Source organism: Euprymna scolopes, chromosome 8, assembly GCF_053919585.1.
Source record: "Euprymna scolopes isolate OS-2025 chromosome 8, ASM5391958v1, whole genome shotgun sequence".
NCBI lineage: Eukaryota > Metazoa > Mollusca > Cephalopoda > Sepiida > Sepiolidae > Euprymna > Euprymna scolopes.
Genome location: NC_136489.1, coordinates 66886974 through 66900820, shown reverse-complemented (window position 1 = coordinate 66900820; position 13847 = coordinate 66886974). Strand labels below are relative to the sequence as shown.

At 30.3% G+C, this 13847-nt stretch overlaps 1 protein-coding gene across 1 annotated transcript in view; it reads right to left on the bottom strand.

Moving 5' to 3' along the window:
- The window catches only part of LOC145283595 (uncharacterized), a 3312299-nt gene that overhangs the window by 841038 nt on the left and 2457414 nt on the right, over positions 1-13847 (bottom strand). Inside the window, exon 9 of the mRNA XM_080132527.1 lies at positions 11396-11642. Coding sequence (XP_079988653.1) covers positions 11396-11642 — 247 coding nt within the window. The remainder of the gene's footprint in view (positions 1-11395; positions 11643-13847) is intronic.

Here is a 13847-nt window from a genome sequence, read left to right as displayed (position 1 = left end):
AATATACCGAGAGCTATCACTTTCGTCGTGTAGTTGTGTCTCACAGTGTTCCATATTGACGTTATGTACTAATACTATCGTTTGCTGTGTATTCTGTCTTGTGTACACGAATCTTTTTAGTCACTCATCCAGGCCACACCAGTAGTAGCAGCAGCAGCAGCAGCAACAACAACAACAACAACAACAACTAATAATAATAATAATGGTATCAGTCGAACTAACTTTACAGTGTCGTATCAGCACCACTGACATCATATCAAATAGTCAACGAAGACGGAAAGACCGAGGGGAGAGAGTACTTATTAGCCCCCCCCCTACATGAGTTCGAAGAGGACTGGAACATTGCGCCCAAATTTCAGTGAAGATCAATGGTCACCGCTATCGAGAAATCAATGCTAAACGGCTGTTGCGATAACACAAAATCATTTGCAAAGATTATCGAAAGAGGTGAAGAGTATTGGAAATCTGAGGAAACTTCTTTTCACTCAGCCTCCCGGCAAAATCACAGGTTGTTCTAAAAGAGAATTTTTTTTATGATGTTCTATGTGTGATCGATGAACTATTATTATTATTATTATTATTATTATTATTATTATTATTATTATTATTATTATTACTATTACTAGTTGGTGGTAGTAGTAGTATGAGTAGTATTACATTCATATAACAACACTAATTATTTTAATTATTAGAATTAAAAGAATTATTTCTTATTTTTATCTTATTTATTATTATGCTTTATTGCTATTATTATTATTATTATTATTATTATTATTATTATTATTATTATATGAGTTAATAACATGAGAAATTTAAGTAAAAATAATAATTTTGATTTTAACCTACTTTTAATAATGCTACCGTTTACAACTAATGCTCCGATGTGTTCAATGTTTTATGTGTGGATATTCGACGGGCAAAGATATATTACCTTCTTGATGAGTATTTTAGGCTGAAGTACATTTTGTTAGAAATACATTCGTCCTTCATTGAACTGGTCATAGACGAATATATTTTTCTCACATCCAACAACATAACATAATATCAAGTAACCGATTCACTTTAATCTAGCGAAAGAAACAGTTTGAAATGTCGTTTTTAGCCTTTAAAAAAAATTATATTGTAATGTCCATTTCATAAAATATAAAAAAATGTTCCTATTTCTCACATATGTATATATATATATATATATATATATATATATATATATATATATATATATATATATATATATAACTACTTAATTTACTCACATAAAATTTATATACGAAAGTATAAATTTATTCGTAAACTTATTTACTTCAAAAGTGATCAATATGTAGGTAGAGCTAGTTAGTAAGTTATAAAATATATATGGCGATTAAGCTACACTGAATATTCCGCGTTTCATCCACTCTAGGACTCTTCAGGCTTATGCGCATAAGCATGAGCATGAATAGTCCTAGAATGGATGAGACGCGGAATATTCAGTGTAGCTTAATCGCCATATATATTTTATAACTTAATATATATATATATATATATATATATATATGTGTGTGTGTGTGTGTGTGTGTGTGTGAGCATCGAATTAATAAAAATAATAATACGAAAACATTTATATACATGTGACACAGTGTCAACGATAATCATGCTTTAAAACTGATATTTTAAGTTTATCACATGATTATTATGGGTAGAAATTTAACTGTATTTTAAATGTGAAAACACAGAAAGATAATCTGATTGGAAAACTTTACTTATCTGTAACCAGAATCTGTTTTTATGCAGTTCACTTTATTTATATATACATATTAATTTGTTTGTTACATACCCGCGTCACACATATATTAACCACGTTACACAGATCTTTGTACACATTGGGGCGCTTTATGTCCCAAAATAAAATAATTAAGACCCTTACACATGCAGTTTTATAATTTGTTTGAAGCCTTGCCTGAATGATGAGTTTTAATTTATTACAAGGACCTTCTAACATTGGATATCTTTTTGACATTGTGGAATTCACAAAAAATATGAATTTCCAATTGTTATAGCCACAGAACATACATTAGATAAATATCCTGTTAGCCTCCGCCTACCTTGGCTTGGTAATATTAGTGTCAGCTTTGCCAAACAAAAAACATATTATTTTGCATCGAATCCTAAAGTTTTTCCCTACTAGACCTATGCTATCATCCATCCGAAAATACACCCTTCCCCCACTATACGGACTATATTGTTTATTTTTTAAGTGCATTTGTGGTTCCCAATATGTTGGTTGGACGTCGGAGTAATGTGATTTCCGCGTGAAACACTATATTCCAACTTAGATTCGTCATGCAAATTTTTCTCTATTCAACGTTTAGAATAACACGAAGAGTTCGGCCATATGTGAACACCTAATAAGTAGTCGTGTTCGTACTCCTATATTGACATATACTCTATTCTTAGCAAGTCACGCTCATTAATTAATTTGAAGATTTTGTGCAAACAAAACGATTTTTTTTTCAGTAGTTTCTAGTTGATTCTTTCCACGCTTAAATTTCCCCTTCGCGTGTTTGTGTCCCCCGTCATATTTTGATTACATGTTATTATAATTTATTTATAATTACACATCGATTAAGCCCCGTTAAACAATGCGCGAAACCGGTCAGCTGGCTTTTGTGCATTTTATCTTTTAAATCCATTATGTAAAAATCTGTTCTATATTTAGCTACTATAACAAATCTGCACCCGAAGAGTAATTCATATAATGTTTTTGTAAAGATAATCATCCACTGACACGAGCGAGATTCGAAATCGGGACCCCATAATAAGAAGCCTTAACCTCTATCATGCGGCTACCTCGCACGACTACTGAATGTATCGCGTTTTCATGTAGATATTATATTTGTTTTTGTTAGCGATACTTTTTGAATGAATTCAATTATTTATACGAAAGTGCATTTTTCCCTAAATGCGCGTTGAGAATAATTTTCCCTTCAACCAGTTTCGTACCCCCTAAAGAGGGAGCAGGATATATATTATTTTTAAAGTATAATTTTCACTGGCACGTGTTTCGTCGTCCACGACTCATCAGAGTGGCTGAATCTAGCAAGATTCGAAATCGGGATCCCATGGTAAGAAACCTAAATTATATATATATATATATATATATAATAAAATTAAATAAAATATACAATTACTGAGCTCCCACGCTATCCTCCCTTAACATACACTAATATTTCGTCTTTAAGTTATCCTTCTCTCCCATCCCCCATGTGATATAGTTACTAATCCAATACACCACTCGAGCAGCCCCTCCATCTACAATCATATAACTAGCAGCAGCAGCAGCAATAATAATAATAATAATAATAATAATAATAATAATAATAATAATAATAATACTAATAATAATAATAATAATAATAATAATAATAATAATAATAATTATGAGAATAAAAATATTGCTCCTAACAGCCATCCTAACACTATCAACACTCATAATCCCCTCCAAAACAGTCGTCGTACTATTATTGTCCGACTCTTTGTTGAACACAATGAACAAAATTCAAACTATTTAACTAATACAAATCATAGAATTAATATTAATATCAGACCTCGAGCTTTAAATAAAGTACATACATATATCGGCGCTACTTCAACATTAATTAAGAAAAGAATATCAAACCACATTTCTTCTTTTAACAACCATAATTCTAATAATAACCAAGGAACCTCTTTAACCACTTTAATTATAAAACTTAACTCTAATAATACCCCCTTTTCAATCAAAGGAACTATCATAAAAAGTTAAGCCTTATACTTCAGGCTCTAAGTCATATCACCTCTGCACAACCGTAGCTATTACTATAATTCTTTCCCCTCAAAGTAACAATATAATAAATTCTAGAAACGAACTGATCTCTTTCTGTAAACAAATTCCAAATTTTATTATGGTAATTTTTAAATTACGTAGCTATTTCATATATATATATATATATATATATATATATATATATATATATATATATATAATTGTTCTTTAACATTATCGTTTTTTTCTACATACTTTCTTAATACTTTATAACTCAATAATCCTTTATTTTAATTCTTTATTTCTTCTTTGCTTGGCCGGTTTTTTATCTGCAATTTCCGTTTTAGTCTTTAAATATTCCTATTTATCAATTATATCAATCTACTTTAACATTTATATCCTGCATGTATATTTACTTATATTTTACTATATGCATTTACTTACATACTTCCTTGCTTTATCCGGATTTTGCAGATACCAGCCATCCTCTCCCCTTAATTTTTATTTTATATTTTATATTTCTTTTTATTTTTTATTTATTTTTTCTTTTTATTCTTTTTATTTATTTATTTTTTTCATTTAGTGTCTTTTAATAACTCTTGCTGACATTTTCTTAAGTAATAACCTGTACATTTCAGTTGACCTCTTTTTTGCCCTATATTATTCGCGCCTTTTAACGTTATCCTATCTGGGTCACTTTGACATTTGCTTTTCTAATTTATATTTAATTCTATCACTATTTAATCTTTTTTCTCTCTCTCTCTTCTTCTTTACTGATTTTTTTAAATTATACTTTGTTCTCGGCAGCCGTGTTAAAAGCATATCTTATTTTTCTTTTAGTATTATTGGAATTTTTCCCCCTTTTCCTTGTACATATTTGTGAATTATTCCACGGATTTCGGCCTTTTGGATTATTTGGGACCATCTTCCAATTACGCTATTTCTTTGGATTTTACCTGTGCGAATAGAAAATTAAATTAACTTTCTTGGACTTACATTTTTGGATTTTACCATCATTGGATACCTTACCTTTCACCAGATTATCCATTCACAGAAAATCTCTTTTTTCTTCACCATATTCCCTCTGCTTCTCTTTTTGTTATTAAGTAAGATCTTTGACTTACTTGACTTTGTATGCAAAATCCGATCTCGCATTTTGCTAATTCCTACCCTCTGATGAGAAAGAACGCGTTTCTTCGAAACTCCGCGGATTAAGGACTATCCACTTATTAAGTCTTTCCTTTTCAGATTAAATATGTTTTTAACTCTTTTTCAAAGTGTTTTTTAACATGTTTTATTAATTATTTACTCATATATATATATATATATACATATATATATAGGTATTTACTCGAGATAAATAACTGTCAATTAGTTTAACACTATGTTATATGCATTTATATTGATTTTTGTTCCATTCTTTTACATGGTGGTCACCACTTATCAAGGCCCCGAAGCCACTCACGGATAAGGGTTATTGCAAGTACAGTACGTAAGTTTTTACTTAAGGGGGTGGTTCATCAGGAATTTGTTTACGTTGGACTTGAAGACATCCAGGTTGTAGTCAGGTGGGAAGCAGGCAGAGTTCCACAGGCGTGCAGTTCTAAGAAAGAAACTTAAACACACACATCATATATATATATATATATATATATATATATATATATATATATATATATAGAGAGAGAGAGAGAGAGAGAGCTTAAACACACATTCAGATATATATATATATCTGATATATCTGATTATTTATATATATATATATATATATATCTGATGTGTGTGTTTAATAAGCAAATTAATATGAACAAAAATCAATATAGATTCATATAACATAGTTGTTAAACTAATTGACAGTTATTTATCTCCAGTAAATGCCTTTTGAGATTGCTATAAAACTTTAATATTTTTCATCCACATATACATCCTACATCGAATACAGCTTTTCTCCCCTAGTGCCTTATCCTTATTAATCAAGATGTTATCTGCCTGAATATCCCATTACTATTAGCATCTTTATACGATTTATTTGCAAAGCGGACATGCAGTTCAAAAATATGGATCGATCAACTAGTCTCGGCTTTTCACTTTTGTAAAGAAGCGGAACATATCAGATAAATAATTACTTTAGGATAATAAATCTATCAGCTGTAACCTTTAGATAAGCAAGCATTTTAAAATACCATAGGGATTTCTATCCATCAATCGAATTAATGAGTGTTTTTTTTTCCTTAAAAAGATGTAAACCGATTAAAGTATGCATTTGTGACTCTAAAGAAACAAAAAAAAAACTGTTTAAGCGATTCTAATTATGATGATACTCCTTAGGGAATCAAACATGCTCTGTAGAGTGGCTCCGGTAACAATAGTTTTATCGACTCATCATGGATCCAGGCTTGACATAGGAAATAACTAAAGCGGCACGTTTATTCTGTTAAGATTCGATATATAGCAAATACTATGAATTAAAATAATTAACATTCCATTTTCTAACATTGTTAGGTTTCACTTTTGCACAGACTTTTAATAGCACAATGAGTAGCACTAGGTGACTCACAGTGAGTATCACTTTTGACTTCATAATTAAAGGAAGACACAACTTTTTGATTTCATTATAAATTTCATAAACCCTGACATATTATTTACTCACTAGGAGTTATTATCACAGACCTTCATCTAATAAACATAAGGAGAATCATATCCTAGCTGTTTCCAATAAACATCTATCTATCTATCTATCTATCTATCTATCTATCTATCTATCTATCTGTGTGTGTGTATACATGTATATACGTCATAATCCCTCTGACACACCGGCTCTCGCCATATCAGTGAAGTTAGGCAACGTTGAACCTAACTAGTACCAGATGGGTGACCATTTGGTAATTCTAGTCGCTTTATGTGGTCTCCGCTTACCTGGACATTGTTTCCAGTCGTCCTGAACATCCACTTGCCACTGGTATTTTACAACGCCGACTCAGGAGAGGTGTGACTGGAGATTTCGCAGCTCTTGCCACAAAAAATTCCATTCGCAGGCACCATTACTGTATGTATCCATGGACTGTCAAAACTGAAGGAAGCTGCCATATATATGTATTTATAATTATATATATATATATATATTTAAAATTATATATATATATATATATTTATAATTATATATATTTTATATATATATAATTATAATATATATATAATTATAAATACATATATATATGTATTTATAATTATATATATATGTATTTATAATTATATATATGTATATATATGTATTTATAAGTATATATATATATATATATATATATATATATATATATATATATATATATATATATATATATTGATGAGGCGATTAAACTATTTTTCCTATTTTGAGACATTTATCGAGTCTGTCCTAAATTCCCGATTTCATTAAAATTACCGATTTGTATTCTTTTAAAATTTCTTAATATGTAGTTATATGATTGGTTTCTGTATTTTGTTTTTTTTTTCGCATCACCTTAAAATCATGTATTGTATGCATATAATTTTGCAAACATTAAACATATAGTTTCGGCGTGGTCTATACATTTTAATTTTACCGGCAGTTTGACATCAATAAATTATGTACTGTTTTATCTTTCGTGTCAGCGATGGAAATTTAAGTTTTAAACAAAATAAAATAAAACAAAAGATAAACAATTTAAGGAAGCATTTGTTTGGCGTCGGAAAATAGGCACTGCTTTTTCCGATTCCAATGCTGATTATAATACCTTAAAAGTTTTGATCTCTTATTCCGGATTCCAATCGTCCCAATATATATATATATATATATATATATATATATATATATATATATATATATATATATATATATATATATATATATATATATATATATCGTGATTCATTGAGGGGTTCGGGTACAAAATTTATATAATGTAATCATGAAGGGAAGACGAAAGTTCACGATTAAAGTGTTAAAATAAAATCCATATTTAAAATAAAATTAACGAGGTGAAGAGAATAAAAAGGGGAAAAAGAAAATGGGGGAGTCAACTGACCGGTTTCACCCTCACTTTATCAAAGCTGTATTGAGAGATTTAAGTGAAAAAAAAGGAGGAAAGACACGAATGGGAATCGAGATTATATACAGATAATGTAGCGTTATGGGGGGAGAGAAAAACGCAATAACCTTATATTACTCGAAGACCCTAGAGACTAATCACGCGCAAACCTAAGAGGCATTACTTCTGTTTACAGAAAGAAGGTCTTCTCTACCGAACATGCACAGTCTCCAAGATCTTTAACAGTTAAAGATTTTGGAGACTTTTAAAATGAACTTATCACTAGAAAACATCTTCCGAAATTACGTTACTGAGAAAAATAAAGGAGGGTACCATGATATGAATCAGCAGAAGTGTGCAAAACACTCTTCATTACTCGTTATGAAATTAAAATTGGTCTTGAGGAGGATGAAATTAATGTACGTGACGATGCAATAAGCAAAGCTTTAGATCGAACAAGCTTCCATTCAAGATCACCAGGTGCCTTTACTAAAAAACAACAACCATGTCAAAGAAGGGTTAGAGTTTGTCCAAACTCATGAAAATAAGTGTACGTAGATTTTGGAAAAGGTCGGATGAAACGAAAGCTGAACTAATCAGAAGGAATACCGCGAAAAATGTTTGGCGAGAAAATGGCACTGCTTAGAACTAGCACACTACCATCTCCGCAGTTAAATGAAGGGGTTGTTTCATTATAATATGGGGATGGTTTTTATCTAAGAACAATGCTGAGTAACCAGTTTTCTATGGTAGAATGAGTGGCAATGAACCTTCAGAAATCTGTAACTTCTTTAGGATTTGCTCTGAATTGCATATGTCAACACTACAATGATCCAAAACATACCGCAAACCTTACAGAGAAAGGCTTTGAAAATAATTGTTTAAGTACTCTGTTAGTCTTCTGACTTGAATCAAACTGAGCATTTGTGGAATACTTTGATGATGAAGTTCACAAGTGGAATTTACAAAATATTATGCAATTAAACATATTATGCAAGGAAGAATGGGTAAAGTAACGGTTTATTAGCGTGAAAAAATTCATGACTAAAAAGCGACTTGAAGAAGTGAAAAATAAAAACAAGAGAAATATTAAATTGATGTATTCCAAAACTTTTAAATATTAATCAGAAATGGATGTAACTATGAGGTCTTACTTTGCTTTCCATATACAACTAAAATTTACGAGATATTATTTACCAAATATCAGGAAAAATGGCGAACATGAACTAGAGTTATAACAGAAAATAACATATATCCAATACTTATGAGTGTCTATGTATCTAACCTTTTACTATTTTATATTAAAAATAAGAAAAACGCGCAGTTTAAATTGCTAAGAATATTAACTAACTTCTATGTATCACAAACTTCCATGAAGCGAATTAACGCTACAAAATTCACAATCACAAAATTGAAATAAAGAAACGAGTAAAAAAAACAACAAAAAAAAAACTAATTTAGAAAACTTAATCATCAGCTGTTTACATGTATTTTCTTTGGAGATAAAAAAAAACAAGACTTCTGTTAAATATATGGCTCTTCACAGGACAATACTATTTCCTCAATAAAAAATAGAGAACATATACGGTTACTATATGATTGTTGTATGCATTTAATATAATATAATCTGTTTATAATTTAGATAACTCCATGTGTACTTAAACTTAATATACTTGAAAATTTTACTATGGTGAGTTTATAAAGCAATCAGCATCTGAAATGTAGCAGATCATATGTACAAACTACTTGTCATTCTATAAAAAATATCCGTAAAACATTACACACAAATATATATATATATATATATATATATATATATATATATATATATATATATATATATATATATATATATATACTTCTTCGGAGTAGTTTTTATTTAACAATCAGTGGTTATGTAAACGTGAGATTGTAGGTTTACAAAATATTACTGGCAGTAATATTCTATAAGTTATCCCATCTAAGCGAGAATTGCTCGATATTCAAGATAGAGCAAATAAATTAAATTGTAATTCAATGAATTTCAAAAAAACTCTTATTGAAATGAAATGAAGTGGTTGAGTTTCATATCAAAGAATTTTTATTATTCTAAGCAAGACAAAGAATGTTTTAGAAAGTTTATCTCCTTAACCTATAGGGTTTCGATGTCTACCATCTCACCAGAGGAGTGAAAATATTAGCAAATAGTTATAAAGGTATGCACCCTATTTGCTAAAGTCAGTGAGACATGGAAAGTCAAAGTGAAAATAAATTCATCAGAACTTCTGATAAATTTATTTTCACTTTGACTTTCCATGTCTCACTGACTTTAGCAAATAGGGTGCATACCTTTATAACTATTTGCTAATATTTTCACTCCTCTGGTGAGATGGTAGACATCGAAACCCTATAGGTTAAGGAGATAAACTTTCTAAAACATTCTTTGTCTTGCTTAGAATAATAAAAATTCTTTGATATGAAACTCAACCACTTCATTTCATTTCAATAAGAGTTTTTTGAAATTCATTGAATTACAGTTTAATATATATATATATATATATATATATATATATATATATATATATATATATATGATATATATATGTGCATATTAAGACTACGAGGATAAATCGTAGAGTTACATGGGAACATTATTACAGGATCGAGTCAATAAGGGTTACAGAAAGAGGAATGGATGAGAAACATCTTAAAGCCATGGCATTTCGAAGTTAAATTCATCTCGTCAAAAGAGTAGAAAAAACCGGCATGATAAAGGTAAAGGTAAAAAGACGACATCGACTTCAAAAATATTGAAATTCGAAACGGAAAAAACATGAGATTAGAACTGGAAAATATTTTGTTAGGAAAATTGATATGATGGTGTAAAAAAAGAGAATAAGCTAGAGAGAATAATAAATGCTAAAAGAATATACAAGACGAGAAAATAAAATATTATACAAGTTTATTTTTTTAATTTATAAAAGCGTTAAAAATCATTTAAAATCTGAAAAATTTGAAAATTTAGGAGTTCAAGAATTTTTAAAAAAATAAAACACACTTACAATAACGTTCGATTTAAATATTAAATTATAAAATATAAATTAATCAGGACAAATTAAGCACAAATAAATAAGAGAAAAGTAAGATAAGGAAAAGAAATATAAAAAAAGTTAAAAGTTAATCAATGCAGGTTATTGGAATGAATCAATTGGTAATTAAGTATATATATATATTTATATATATATATGTATATATATATATATATGTGTGTGTGTGTGTGTGTGTGTGTTATTAATGCTTTCACTACCTTAGTAAAAGCTTTTCAGTTTATTATATTATATAGAAATGTATATACGTATATAAACACTATCAATAATTGCTACTAAGAATACTTCTACATCATGTATACATATACATTTAATATACACTCAGCATACACATGTATTATATTCGTATATATATATATATATATATATATATATATATATATATATATATATATATATTGTAATTTTGTATTTCTAAATTGGTGAATGTTAAACATGTATTGAAATTGAATTCAATTAAGTGAAAATAACGAATAACTCACGTTTTCGATCGAACAGGTCGACTCGTCCCCCTAATTTATGCAGAAGTCCCATATAAACAAGAATTCTGGCGGCGTTGTATTTGACAAATTTTGCGTATTTGGTGCTATGGTTGGTGTAATACCACTCGTCCGACGGCAAAAGTAGCTGCATTAACATGTCAGCAATATCCGCTTCGCTGAGGACCGGATGGTAACTGGGGTTTAGAGCAATGCAACTAAGTGCTTGCAACAACAGACACAACAGGTGCTGGAAACAAGAAGAAAAGAGATATATTAACAAAACAGTGATTAATCACAATACATATTAAAAACGTAAACAAAAATCACACTTGAATTTTTAAAAGTCCCTAATAATATATATTCTGTAAACGATTTAAAAATACTACTTATTGTGCGTGATTCGTGTATATGCAACCGTCATGGGATATCTTGACTTCAATTTTATCGAATTTAGTATGCATAGTATGCACCGGCAAAGACATAACCCCCCCATTAGGCTTTACTTAGTAATAAGAGCAGTCTGTAATCAAATACTAGTTAAATACGTCGTGTTGTCTGTAGGTTAAGTAACAAATATTGTTAGTTTATTATGAATTAAATAGAAACACACAGTTTTGCTTGTTTCAACTAAAATTCATATGAGAAGTCAGATCAACGGTTGACAAAAGGAAACAAACAATTAACAACGTAACATGTTTTTAGCTTTACACACATAGACACCTCTGTTTATTTACATGACTACATTGAAGAGAGAGGTCACACGTAAAACACTCGTTTATATATAAACAGTCAAAGGGAAGATGACTTACATAAAACCTTTAATCGTACGTCTGCATAAACTAAGACAAGAGAAGCAACTCTTCACATATCGTTCAAGAGACAAAACTGGTTTTTAATCTCCACAGTATTGAAACCCGACAAACATTGACAAAGTTCCAGTATTTTAAACATTACATTCACAAAAAATTTTGATACGCTGTAATAAAAGGTAACGGTAAATAATTAACCGTATACAGTAGACATGTCTTCCATATTAAATTAACCCAGAACGATGACAAATCTTAAATATCACAGTAAGTGACCCCTGTAGTCCCGTAAAAGTTCGAGGGAAAATCTTGTTAAGAAGAGAAGCAACATATATTGCAGAGAAAAGCAAGTAAAACAAATAAAGACCGTGGGTATACGTTAGTCTGACTGCCACGAGTTCAGGACTCGTGTATTACCATCAAGAGACATACTCTTCCGATCTCTATAGTAAGAATATAGTAAGAGTTATCATTATCTGCAAAGCTGAACACTACAATAGTAACAAAGAACGTACATATACTATTTATAAAACACTAGCCTGGTGCGTGGCGTAGCGCGGCGTTGCCCGGGTGTTTGGATGTGTGTGTTGAGCAAAAAATAAAAAGTGGTAGTAAGCAGGCTGGCTCGTACTCGTATTGTGAAGGAGGAAAAGAACGTGAAAACAAAAACGTTACGGCTTTGATGTTGCACCCATCGCCAAATCGGAAGTGGCGAGCAGTTTAAATTAAGGCTAGTCAATCGAAAAGAGCGGATGACTTTCGAAAATATCGGCGAAAAAACCGACCCCTTCCTGTAAAAAAAGTGCCAAGTTGAGATTGAAGGAATTAATGTTTTCAGCCAATTTTTCGATATTTGTCGTCCGAACAGCGAGCTTCGAAACGATTCCGATACCGTGAAAATCCGTTGCCTCTGTCGAAAGTTTTAGGCAGACATACATACATTTAAAAAAAACAGGTGAGATTTATATTATAGAAGATGCTTCAAGATGGGTTAAAATATCGGCCTATCCTTGCACCATTTAATCAGATCTCATAATCCCTTCAAGCTATTAAAATAGCACTGTGAAAACTGCGTAAAATCGTATCTGCCACAATTGGATGTAAAGGTGACCTCTTACTATGTAGATAATTATGTGTAACTAACTTACAGTTCAAACTTATACTTAAAAATTCCTTTGACTGCCTCACAAGTATTTTAATGGAATCTGCTGTTATGAAATCGTATGTCTTGTGCTCTCTCGGTGTGAGCAGGCCTTACTAATCCGACAGTCGCAAAATGTTACACCTTCACTGTAGAGGATCCTGGATACCGGAAAACATTCTACTCTAATAGTTTATTATCTCAAAGTACTAAGCATTGGAATTGCCTCCCCCTTTCCTGCTTCCCTGATTGTAATACTATGAAGTAATTTAAATACAATACGAACAAATATCTCCCTGTTAAACTCCTAACATAGTCCACCTGTAGACGTCGTTCCTAATAGTACTACTTAGGTACAAATTGTAATATGCGGTGAATAAAAAAAATGCAATACTTAAAAGACATATTTTTGATAACAAAAATCGTATAAACAAATGAGAATTATGATATTGCTAGGTTTTACACTAAGAAAATAGTTACAAATGAAATAGCTGGTTTGTCTAAT